We start from the raw sequence: 13,315 nt of genomic DNA, 5'->3' as shown, positions 1-13,315 counted from the left end.
AATCAAAATATTTACATAAAAACAAACAAAAACTCTTGGGAAATTATCCAGTCTTAGTTCTATCCTGAATTTCTAAAGCCAATGAATCCTTATTCTTAAAACAGATCCCCCAGATCCAAAGTTGAATTTTAATACTGCTAGAAATTGCAATAATGCATTTATCATAGCACAGTTGGGTATAAGATGAATGTTGTTACTATTCGTTCAATTATAAGGCATTAGGAAGGTGGTATTACTTCTCACTGATGTCCACCTCCCATTAGTCTGTTGCTGCTGCTGCTGCTGCTGCTAAGTCACTTCAGTCGTGTCCAACTCTGTGTGACCCCATAGACAGCAGCCCACCAGGCTCCCCTGTCCCTGGGATTCTCCAGGCAAGAACACTGGAGTGGGTTGCCATTTCCTTCTCTAACGCGTGAAAGTGAAAAGTGAAAGGGAAGTCTCTCAGTTGTGTCCAACTCTTAGCGACCCCATGGACTGCAGCCCACCAGGCTTCTCCATCCATGGGATTTTCCAGACAAGAGTGCTGGAGTGGGGTGCCATTGCCTTTTCCGCCCTTTAGTCTAAAACTCCTCAAAAAATGGAATCGTGCTTTACAGACACTCAATAATGATCACTGAACAGAATTTATGAAAAAAAATCATCAGATAATATGATCACAGAGTGTAACCTCATTAACTGATTTTAGCAAACCTTATTACATAAGGTTAATACAAGAAATGTAGGGACCTTGGTTAACATGCCAAGAATATGATATAATATCCCATTTACTTTTCACAGCAGAAACATTTTACAAATGAAAAAGTAACAAAAACAAATTTAAGAACGGTTCAGAAAGTATATTTAGATTTCCTAAGGTCATACTGCTGTGCTAGAGTGAGAATTTTATGTCTGTGTTTGTCTCACTTCAAAGCCCATGCCCTTTCCACTGTATCGAGTCAGTGTAAGTTCAAACAGAACATCCTAAGGATAATCAAAGAAACAACTTTGTTTTTTATACAACATCAAAGAGCATGTGTTCATCACCCAAAAGAGGAAATGTAATATTTAAAATATGAATTAGATGGAACCAAATGCTTGTGAGGAAACTAAATCTCAAGTTATAGTCACACACAGACTAATTTCAAGGCACTGGGGCTAGGAGAAAGAGCTTCAATAAACACATAGAGTTATGACTTATAATATGGATGGAATTATTGTTTGCTTTCATTAAAAGACTCTTTTAATAAAAATTTAGTCTGACTCTTTGTGACTACATGGATTATACAGTCCATGGAATTCTCCAGGCCAGAATACTGGAGTGGGTAGCCTTTGCCTTCTCCAGGGGATCTTCCTAACCCAGGGATCGAACCCAGGTCTCCCACACTGCAGGCAGATTCTTTACCAGCTCAGTCACAAGGGAAGCCCAGGAATACTGAAGTGAGTAGCCTGTCCCTTCTCCAGCAGATCTTCCTGACCCAGGAATTGAACCAAGGTCTCCTGCATTACAGGTGGATTCTTTACCAACTGAGCTATCAGGGAAGCCTTTTATTAAAACAATCTTCATTTACTCAGAAGAACTTCAGAAAGAGCCTCTAAATTCACCACCCCTCAATTTTCTTGTCTTCAACATTGGTTCTCAGAGTAACTTTTATCCCCTTCAAGTGTCTGACTCTATTTTAATGAAACCTTCTTGATACTGAGCACTCTAGTATATCAGTGTATGACTGTTACAGTGATAAAGGTACTTCAAGAGAAATGCTTGTCTCTTATTTCTCCTTATTATATATTTGGGTGTAGCAAAGCTATATGGAGCCAAACGGGAAATAGCATAAAGGCAAAAGGGTCATGAAGAAACTAAGTTTAGTTAAGATATTAAAATACTAATCTCAGTGTTCAGGGTTTATAAATAAGATTATCCAAGTGCTAAAAGCAATAAAACTATCAATCATTACAGTTATTGAATTACCTTTGATGCTTTCCTTGAGGTAAAGATCAAAATAGACAACATACCTTAACATCAGAAACAAATGGGGCAGGTTTTAATGTCACAGAACGGTAAGTTCGGGACAGCAGGATGGGTGGAGGAGGGACCCTGCTTTTCTTTCTTTTGGCAGTTTCCACATATTTCTGATATGAATATTGTATACTTTGTTCTGATTCGGTCTTCTCAATCAAAGAATATGCTTCCTATAATAAAGTGTGAAAATAGGAAAATACATTTCAAGAGCTTGAACTTTGTTTTATTGGAGAATTCTGGTGATGTTAAACAACATTATCTTGATGCATGTATTTTTTGGGCCTCGGTAGTATACATATTTCAAACATTGAATGATATTCCAGAAGTAAAAACAAACTACTAAACAAGACAAGTAAAAAATAGCTATTAAGACAATTATACTGTATGTCTAACATGTTTATCATTATTATTATACATTAATATAAGACATTTCAGTTTCAGATCAAGTCCTCTGAATATCTGCCATCATATTTCACTGTCCTTAAAAATTTTTGTAACACAATTATCTGCATTTATACTTATGAATTGTATATTTACACTTAATGCAATTTGAAATATGACTCTCAAGTAATGATCATTGGTACATGTGGTTTACAAAATTAATGTTATTGAGGGTTTCTTACTATCAGCAAAAAGAAATAAAATATACACAAATATCTATTCTATAAACCTAAAGGAAAGGCAATAATCTTTTTAAAGGTTACACATTTAGTGACAACAATAAAACAAAAAAAAACATAAATATCAGAAAATCTAAATACATCAAAAGTAAAACTAACTAAATCAACAATAATACATGTAAATGAGATAAACTCCTTTTATATTAAATGAAAAATCAAAGACTCTGACAGAGTACTAAAGCAAAAACCCATGTAAAGACTAAATTGAAGGATAGAAAATAGAATACCCTTTCAAACAAACAGTGCTTGGATGATTAGATATCCATGTGCAAATGAAAAAAGAGGGAACCATATATCACATTATATACACATAGTTAACTCAAAATGAATTAGGGACCCAAATGTAAAAGCTAAAATTATAAAATACTTAGGAGAAAATATAGAGACAAATATTCACAACCTTGAGTTAAACAATGCTTTCTTAGATATGACACCAAAAGCACACCAACAACAAAAAAAGCAGATAAATTTAAATTCATCAAAATTAAAAACCTCAAATGATATCATCAAAACAATAAAGACAGCTGACAGAATGGAACAAAATATTTGCAAATCATATATCTGATAAAGGAATTGTATTCAGAATATATAAAGAACAGTCGCAATAATAAAAAATAATAAAAATAAACAATAATGAAAAAATTCCATTAAAAAATGAACAAAGGGTTTACCTGAGGAAACCAAAATTGAAAAAAGACACATTTATCTCATTGTTCATTGCAGTACTATTTACAATAGCTAGAACATGGCCACCTGATGTGAAGAGCTCACTCATTTGAAAAGACCCTGTGTTGGGAAAGACTGAAGGCAGGAGGAGAAGGGGACAACAGAGAATGAGATGGTTAGATGGCATCACCGACTAATGGACATGAGTTTGGGTAAACTCCAGGATTCGGTGATGGACAGGGAGGCCTGGCGTGCTGTGGTTCATGGGGTTGCAGAGCTGGACATGACTGAGCGACTGAACTGAACTGAACTGAGAACATGGAAGCAACCTAGATGTCCATCGACAGATGAATGGATAAAGAAGTTGTGGTACATATACACAATAGAATATTACTCAGCCATAAAAAGGAATGCATTTGAGTCAGTTCTGATGAGGTGAATGAACCCAGAACCTATTATAGAGTGAAGTGAGTCAGAAAGAGAAAGATAAATATCATATTCTAACATATATATATATGGCATCTAGAAGAATGGTACTGAAGAACTTACTTGCAGGGCAGCAATGGAGAATCAGACATAGAGAATAGACTTATGGACATGGGGAGAGGGGAGGAGAGGGTGAGATGTATGGAAAGAGTAACATGGAAACTTACATTACCACATGTAAAATAGACAGCCAACAGGAATTTGTAGTATGGCTCAGGAAACTCAAACATGGGCTCTATATCAACCTAGAGAGGTGGGATGGGGAGGGAGAGGGGAGTGAGGTTCAAAAGGGAGGGGATATATGTATATGTATAGCTGAGTCATATTGAGATTTGACAGAAAACAACAAAATTCTATAAAGCATTTATCCTTCAATAAAAAAATAAATTAAAAAAAATGAACAAAGGGTTTGAATAGACATCTCTCCAAAGAAGATAACACAAACAGTCAGTGAGCAGATGAAAAGATGCACATTATCACTGATCACTGGAGATGGAAATACAGAACGTAACTCAAAAATACAAAAGCAAGAAAACCTCAACACAGCAATAATGATGAAAGAAACTCAGATATCCAAAAACCTACTTCCCACAAGTGTCAATCTTAAATGATATTATTAAAAGTTAATATTTCAAATCTCAATGAACTGAAAATTCCTATGTCATTTGTTAAATTTGTAACTACAGAGAAAGATAGACAGCTTCTGAAATAATATTCTAAAACTATTACAGCTTTGATAACAAAACCTGAAAAAATGACTGCACTTAAAAACATAGAGAAATCTTTTTACAAATACAAATGCAAACATTCTAAATAAAATACTAATTCACTGATCTAATAATATATTGGAGGAATAGTGTACTGTAATTATGTTGTCTCCTCAGGAATAAAAGGATGATTTAATACTAGGAAATCTAGGAATATAATTTAACTTATCCATAAATCAAATGAGAAAAAATATGATTACAGGTTCAATGGCCAAAAATACATTTGAGCAGTTTTTAAGATTATTAATTTAAAAAGAAATCAAAAGGGAAGTCAAAAAGTATCTTAAGACAAGTGAAAACACAGCATACCAAAACTTACAGGATTCAGCAAAATAAGAGAAGGTTTGTAGTGAAAATGTCCACCATAAGAACAAAGATCTCAAATAAACTATCTAACTTCACACCTCAAGGAAACAGAAGAACAAAAATCCTAAGATCAAAGTTAGTTGACGAAATAACAAGGATCAGAGGGGAAATAAATAAAATAGAGACCATAAAGACAATAGAAAATCTCAACTAAAACAAAAGCTGTTTTTTAAGATTTAAAAAATTGACAAACTTTTAGCTAGATGAATAAAAAATAGAGAATGACTCACATATTAAAGAAATGAAGGAGGAGACAACTGATACCATAGAAACACAAAGAATCATAAGAAACTGCTATGAACAATTATATGCCAAAAATTGAATAACCTAGAAGAAGTGGATAAATTCCTAGTAATACACAACCTACCAATACTGAAATACCATAAAGAAATAGAAAATACAAACATACTAGTAACAAGTAAGAAAATGAATAAGTAATCAAAAACTTCCTGATAAAAGTCCAGGACTAGATGGTTTCAGTGGTAAACTCCTGCCAGAAGTTTAAAGAATTAACACCAATCCTTCTCAAATTATTTCAAAAAACTGAAGAGAAAGGGACACTTACACACTGATTTTACAAGGCCAGCATTACCCTGATACCAAAACCAGACAAGGATAGTACAACACAAGAGAAGAAAACTACAAACCAAGATTGTTGATGTGTACCTGAAATTAACACAACATTGTAAGTCTACTATACTCCAATAATTTTTTAATTTAAAATAAAATAAGCTACAAAGATATATTGTACAGCACAGAAAATAAAACCAATATTTTATAATGACTATAAATGAAGTAGGGCTTCCCCAGTGCTTAGTAGATAAAGAATCCACCTGCAATGCAGGAGATACAGGAGACACGGGTTCAATCCTTGGGTCAGGAATATCCCCCAGAGAAGCAAACAGCAACCCATTCCAATATTCTTGCCTGAAAAATTCCATGGACAAAGGAGCCTAGAGAGCTACAGTCCAAAGGGCCACAAAGAGTCAGACACAACTGAGCAACTAAGCATGCACATAAATGGAATAGAACCTTTAAAAGTTGTAAATCACTATATTGTACACCTGTTACTTACATAATATTGTACAGCAACACTTCAATTTCAAAAAATAATTCCAAAAAAAAACCATACTGTTTTATTGCCACAATAGTACTGAAGTCCAAAGTACAATCGTTTGAATGCAATCTCTCTCCCTATAGTTCCCATTAGAGAACATGTGACCAACTTCTTTTCATAAGCTACTCAATACTTAAAGGGCTTCCCTAGTAGATCAGCAGTAAAGAATCTGCCTGCAATGCAGGAGCCAGAGGAGACACAGGTTCGATCCCTGGGTTGAGAAGATCCCCTGGAGAAAGCCATGGCAACCCACTCCAGTATTCTTGCCTGGGAAATCCCATGGACAGAGGAGAGGCAGGCTACAGTCCATAGGGTCACAGACAGTCAGGTATGACAGAAGCTACTTAGCATGCATGCAGCATGCATGCAATGCTTATAAGGACAGATTGATGTTAAATATATCTGAAAATGCCTTAACATCCACAGTACAGCAGAACACTTATGGAAAGATGTAATGCAACTTTGAAGGGCATGATAACAATCATAAGACTGGAATGATAAAGCACCATATTTATTCCTCATCTAGTAGATCTCTCAAAGTATATTTTGGGTTCTCAACAATATTATGTACATTTCAGAAGGAGATGAAAAGTAGGTTAAGTCATATCCAAGAATCCTAACAAAGAATATTGCTGAGAATAAAATATACAACTTATAAGATCTAAGAGAAAAGACAGAAAAAAATGTGTAGTTTGCTAGAGAAAAATCTATCGAAAGCACCAAAAATTATTCTGATACGACAAAACAGAATATCCCAGAGTGCTTAAAGTGGAAGAGAGAATAGAAGTAGTAGTAATAATAATGGTTAACATTTACTGACTGCATATACTGTGCTTAGTCACTGTTTGTGGACTATAGCCCACCAGGTTCTTCGATCCATGGGGATTCTCCAGGCAAGGATACTGGAGTGGGTTTCTGTGCCCTCCTCCAGGGGATCCTGCCAACCCAGGGATCAAACCCAGGTCTCCCCCACTGCAGGCAGATTCTTTACCATCTGAGACACCAGGGAAGCCCTTATTGACTGCTTGCCGCTGCTGCTGCTAAGTCGCTTCAGTCGTGTCCAACTCTGTGCGACCCCATAGGCGGCAGCCCACCAGGCTCCCCCGTCCCTGGGATTCTCCAGACAAGATCACTAGAGTGGGTTGCCATTTCCTTCTCTGATACATGAAAATGAAAAGTGAAAGTGAAGTCGCTCAGTTGTGTCCAACTCCTAGTGACCCCATGGACTGCAGCCTACCAGGCTCCTCCATCCATGGGATTTGCCAGGCAAGAGTACTGGAGTGGGTTGCCATTGCCTTCTCCATATTGACCGCTTACTCTGTGCCAAATGTTAAGTATTTTATAGGCATTTCATAAAATCTTCCCCAAGATCACCCATTTTACAAATGAAGAAAGTAAAACTTAAGAGAGCATAAGTAACTTGACCTTGGTCATATAGCTAGTCAGCAGCAGAACCACAGCTCTAATCAAGATCCTTCTACATCTAACCACTATGATTTTTTGTCTTAATGCAAAGTGAAGTTTAAAAGAAGCAGGAAAAGGCAACCTAGATGATGTTTTCACTGCAATAACCTCAAAATATTTAAAAGAAAAAAATCCTAAAATGTAAATATGCTAAAAGACTGAAGTCTTCTTTTGAAAACTTGGGGTCAAAATATGACCTCATAAGAGGAAGGTCAGAATCAAAAAGGGGTTTACTGTTTATGAGGAAGATTTTAGCATGGAACAATTTAAAAGAACTGAGAAGGTCTCTGAAATAAATTGGCTTACATATACTTTTCCTCAAAAAAGCAAATAGGATTGATTTGACTAGAATGCTACAAAATAGGGAAAATCATTTCAATTGGTAGCATAGTTAATACAATAGTATTTAGGAGCTCTGCACTGTGCTCAGTCCCTCAGTCATGTCTGACTCTGCCACCCCATGGGTTACAGCCCACCAGGCTCCTCTGTCCATGGAATACTCCAGGCAAGAATACTGGAGAGGGTTGCTATTTCTTCCTCCATGGGATCTGCCTGACCCAGGGATCAAACCCAAGTCTCCTGTATCACCTGCATTGGCAGGCAGATTCTTTACCACTACACCACCTGGGAAGCCCTGAGTTGTAAATTCAGGAAATATTAAAACCAGGAGTTATTAGAACTTCTAGTGGCTAGGCTTCTTCATTAGTTATAGTTCCAAATTAGGGCCATAAAATTAGATTTTGTGTTGATTATAAAAAATAATCTGCTAATCCATAATGCTCTCTTTGCTTAGAGTTGAAGCACTATAACTGAATTTTGGAACAGTCAATTACTGATTTAAGTTTCAACAAACAGTACAAGATCACTAGATGCATCAGTTAGGGTTCTTTGGTAACAGAAGCAACAGGAAAATGAGACTTTGACCATAGCAGGACCAGAAGCAAGAGGGTCCTCAGAATACAACTGTAAGAATCTGATCAGGACATGGGTATCAGAATGAATGAATGCCAACTGTGTGTGTGTGTGTGTGTTGTGTGTGCTCAGTCATGTCTGACTCCTTGCAACCTCATGGACTATAGCCCACCAGGCTCCTCTATCCATGGAATCTTCCAGGCAAGAATATTGGTGTGGGTTGCCATTTCCTCCTTCAGGGAATCTTCCCAGCCCATGGATTGAACCCGTCTCCTGAGGCTCCTCCATTGGCAGGGGGAATCTTTATCATTGAGACACCTGGAAAGTCCTGAATGCCAACTAATTTTTGTCTTTTTATCCCTCTGCTCAAGATTCAGATTCCAAGGAGGGAACAACCTATCGGCTTAGCTTGCCTCACCAGTCATCCTCTTGGCTGGCTGAGAAGAGTGGCCCTGAAAAGTCCCACCTGATTACCTCTAGTGGGGAAGAAGAAATTCCTCCAAAGGTGACATTTGGAAAGGAAAGTGGATGCTAGACAGAAAACAGCAGTATATAACCTGCCCTGGTACCCTTAACACTTGCACTGAAGAGTATTCCTGCCTCTGCCCAGTGAGAAATTACACTGTAAAGATGCTCAGTGTTGGAGTGCTAGACTCTGAAGTGAACTAAGAGTGAAGATCATAAGCCATATGCTGATTCCTCTATTTGATCAGAAGTAGAAGATCAGGGACATCTCGGGCTGGTTCTAGGTGCAAGCCATTAAAATAAATCAGAGGTATAGTGTGTAAAATGCCAACAAGGACTTTCAGAAGTCAAATAACCAACAGAGGAAAATGAGAAAAATTAATCCCCACAATAAAAAAAAAAAAAAAAAAGCCAACCATCTCATCTGGAAGGCTAACAGGTTCTTATCAAAAGTTGGTCCCTTATCTGTGGCAACAAGCTGCTCCACCTTTAATGGACTTAGAATAAAACAGACACCTGATGAGAGCATTCATCTCTAAGAGGTCAGGAAACTTCTGAAAAACTGAAACATGATATGAATTATTGAAGAGTTCTGCAAAGACCCAGGCTTTCCTAATCTTTTTTATGGTATCAGGTGACACATCAGATACTGATTTGGGGATAATTCTATTACCAGATGATGATAATGTAAAGCATGCTGTAATATAGCCCGAAAAAAAAAAAAAAATGATTGCCAAGGGAGAGAAATTTATTTGTCTTCTTTAAGGAAAGAAATTCTGGCAATTATTTGATCCATAACATCGTCATTTATCAGAGTACCCTAAGGACTAATCACTAAGCTTTTTAACACTAGGATAAAAAATTGCCATGAAGGAGCAGAGGTGGCGATGGACGATTTCAGGACTTCTAAAAAAATATTCAACATTTCCCAGCTGGTGACAATCCTATGGAGGGCCCCTCATAAAAAAAAAAAAAAAGTGGAGCCTCTAAATGCTTCTCATGAGTTTAACAGAATATTTTAATTTTTCTTAAGTTAAAATAGTTTCACTTAAGAAATAGAAAGAAAAGATACACAAGGAGAAGAAAATGAACACTTCAGCTTTCCCACATCTCCAATGTGTTTCCAATCACGATAGTGGGAACATAGAGACATAACAGGGGAATGGGTATATTATGATAGCATTTCATGCATTGGAGAAGGAAATGGCAACCCACTCCAGTGTTCTTGCCTGGAGAATCCCAGGGATGGGGGAGCCTGGTGGGCTGCCATCTATTGGGTCGCACAGAGTCAGACACGACTGAAGTGACTTAGCAGTAGCAGTAGCAAAGACAAAATTGTGCCATAATAAAACAAAAGGGAAAATCCTGGAGGATTTACTCTCTCTGAACTCTAAGAGACCATGAAAGAAATGAGTCCTGAAAGAAACAGTTCTAAAAGATAAGCTTTACTTGCCATCGAAATAGGACTGCAGTACCAATGTCCCTCAAACACTGGGTAATAAAGATTGGTTGTAGAAGCAGCTGCTAAGAAATGGGATCCTGAACGCACCCCAGGAGTCTTCTGACAGAGATCACTTACTGCTTGGCCTGGTCAGCTGAGATGATCCAACACCATCATCAAATTCCTTCATTCAAATGCTGGAGATTCTAGTGTATCAAGGCTCTCCCTGAATACGGCCAGGACAGACTTTCTCCCCTTGAATACTGGCAGCATCCATCCAGAATCCTTAGATTTCTTTTGAACTAGACTCTACTTTCTTTCTGGGCTCACCTTTTACTATCCTTTCCAAACACCCCTCTCCCCTTTGCCACTGCATCTTAGCTTCTGTCACACTGAATGACCTATAGAACTATAAGCATTCTATGACCCTTCCAGCCTCAGGACCTTTGCACAAGTTGTTTTCTCTTCCTTGCACGTCCTTTCCACCTTTGTCTTTCTCTGTCTCTGGCAACTCCTGCCTGTCTTTCAGTATTCAACTTTGTGTCATCTTTTCCGAATGTTTCCTCAAACATTCTCCACTGTTGGGTTAGGTATTCTCTTCCTGAATTTCCCTGGCACTCTTGCAATTAAAGCACTTATGACAATGACTCATAATCACTTACTTACATGTCTATTTTCCCATAGATTGGATTTATCTTGAAGGCAGAAACCACAAAGAGTAGGCAATCCATCAATATCAGTTGAATGAAGAAAGAATCTTTGTTTTTATCCCCTGTACTCAGCATAATACCAGGCACATAGTCAACTTGCTTTGAAACATTTGCTGAATGGATCACAGGCCCTCAAAACCATTTGTTGGATAAATGAAGTGACGGACTCATGATCAGGAAACTCTACATGCCAGAAATCTGAAATTCCAATATTCTACTTCCTGACTTCAAACACCTATCCTTCTAACTCTCTCAAATTGTGATTTTATGGCCCCCAACCTCATACAGAGGCCCGATCTCTTGATATCTCCATAGTCTGCCACATCTTTAAAAGTTTAAAAGCCTTCGTGGGTGTTACTGCCTTCTCTACTCAATCTGCACCCATTTCTCATTGTGAACTTTTAACCTATACTTCCATACTTTTGAAAAAGTCCAGTCTGGTACAGATCTCTGTCACAAGTATTCTACTGTCACAGCTACTAAGAACACCACACCAGGATAACATCATACCAGCATGCAGATGGGGCCTTCTGGAAATCCATGGTCTTCAGCCCCAGCTAGAACTTCAGAATGCTGGCCAGCCCTTTATCTTAGAGTTCGCTCCTTCATCCATTCCTCTCCGCTCTCCCATCACCTTCTCTCTCCTCAGTCCATCTACCTAGCCCCACATTTCATGGTTGGCAGATTTCCTTGCCTCCTACTTTAACAGATGATTAAGATAAGAAAGTATCCACTCAACTCTCTGCCTCCACAACAGACTTATAGAAATCTATATCTGTCTGTTGCTCCTTGCCTTCTACATCAGAGGGATGAGGTGTCTGCTCTGCAGTCCACCGTCCTTGAAGAGGAATCGCTTTGTATGTGCTTTCAGTCTCATCTCCTTTCCCTCTTCTATTATAGGATCCCCACTGGATGTCAGACTCTTCTTCAATGCTGTATCCTCCCCCTAGCTTTGACCTACACTCCTCTACCCTGTGTCAGTCAAGCTACTGGTAGTCTCTAATTTATCATGTGCCATTCATTCACCCAACACAATCAAAGTTTTGTGATGCATAGGGACAAAATAAAACAGAAATGTGATTCCCCTCAGAAATTTAAACTCTAAAATCAACATAAATGAATTAGTAAGAAGACAGAACCATTTCCAGGTCACAGAGAGACAGCAGTAAGGCAATTGGTCCATAAATCAGCAATCTCCATCTTAGGAAAGTGTCTTAGCCCAAAGACTTTAAGTATTTTAGTTCCATAGTAAGGAATGCATTTATGCATACATAGTGTCACTTACATTCTACAGTTTACCTCATTTTGAACCCTTCTGATTTTATTTGGTTCCCTATGTAAGGTCCCCCCTGCAGAAGGAGAATCTCTCATTTCAAGAGAGTTCAAGGCAGGAGATATACATTAATTTTCCTGTTTAGAACTATTTCACTTCACAAAGAGAGGACTAAACATGGAAAATCTGAAAGTTCATAATCTAATGTTAAGGGCAACACATTATTTTTAGAAAAGAGCAATAAATCATTCATTTTTACCAGGGGTTTCAAGTCTGAACTAAAGTAAGGAATGGTATACACTGTTACCGTCAAGTAGTTCTGTAGAGAAGAACAGGTTGCATCTTTCTCAAATATTAGAAGAGTTTTCTGCATCAAATAAATTGCTTTAGATAGCTTATTCTTCCTTATTTTATTCATCACACTTAATTCTGTAAAAGCAGACAAATGTTTTACCAAAAGGGCAACATAAAAACTATCCTGAAGAAATTTGGAAAAGCATTTTATCCAAATTTTAATTACCTGTAAAACAGTCAGGGCTTGCAGGTTTTTTTAGCTTCTCTGTACCTTTGGTAGATGTATTTTTGCTCACAGTTGGAGTCTGCAAAACTGAAGAAGAAAGAGAAGAAGACTGTCGTTACAATCAGGCTTACATTCAAGAAAGGAAATATTTTCTAAACACTAAAGAGTAACTATCTATTTGTAAAATTATTGCTTCCTCTATCATTCAGTTCAGTTCAGTTCAGTTCAGTTCAGTCGCTCAGTCATGTCCAACTCTTTTTCAACTCCATGGACTGTAGTACGCCAGGCCTCCCTGTCTATCACCAACTCTCAGAGTTTACTCAAACTCAAGTCCATTGAGTCGGTGATCCATCCAACCACCTAATCCTCTGTCATCCCCTTCTCCTCCCACCTTCAATCTTTCCCAGCATCAGGGTCTTTTCAAATGAGTCAGCTTTTCACATCAGTGGCCA

At 37.7% G+C, this 13,315-nt stretch overlaps 1 protein-coding gene across 10 annotated transcripts in view; it reads right to left on the bottom strand.

Annotated features, from left to right (window-relative positions):
- CFAP54 (cilia and flagella associated protein 54) overlaps positions 1-13,315 on the bottom strand; it is a 300,763-nt gene that overhangs the window by 225,918 nt on the left and 61,530 nt on the right. For all 10 annotated transcript variants that reach the window (XM_061416977.1, XM_061416975.1, XM_061416972.1 and 7 more), the window contains 3 exons: positions 12,864-12,950; positions 12,651-12,772; positions 1,990-2,166 (listed from right to left, as the gene is read on the bottom strand). In XM_061416977.1, the coding sequence (XP_061272961.1) occupies positions 1,990-2,166; positions 12,651-12,772; positions 12,864-12,950 (386 nt within the window). The remainder of the gene's footprint in view (positions 1-1,989; positions 2,167-12,650; positions 12,773-12,863; positions 12,951-13,315) is intronic.

The sequence above is a fragment of the Bos javanicus genome, chromosome 5 (genome assembly GCF_032452875.1).
Source record: "Bos javanicus breed banteng chromosome 5, ARS-OSU_banteng_1.0, whole genome shotgun sequence".
Classification (NCBI taxonomy): domain Eukaryota; kingdom Metazoa; phylum Chordata; class Mammalia; order Artiodactyla; family Bovidae; genus Bos; species Bos javanicus.
Note: the sequence above shows the minus strand (reverse complement) of the source record. Positions and strands in the feature narration are given on the sequence as shown.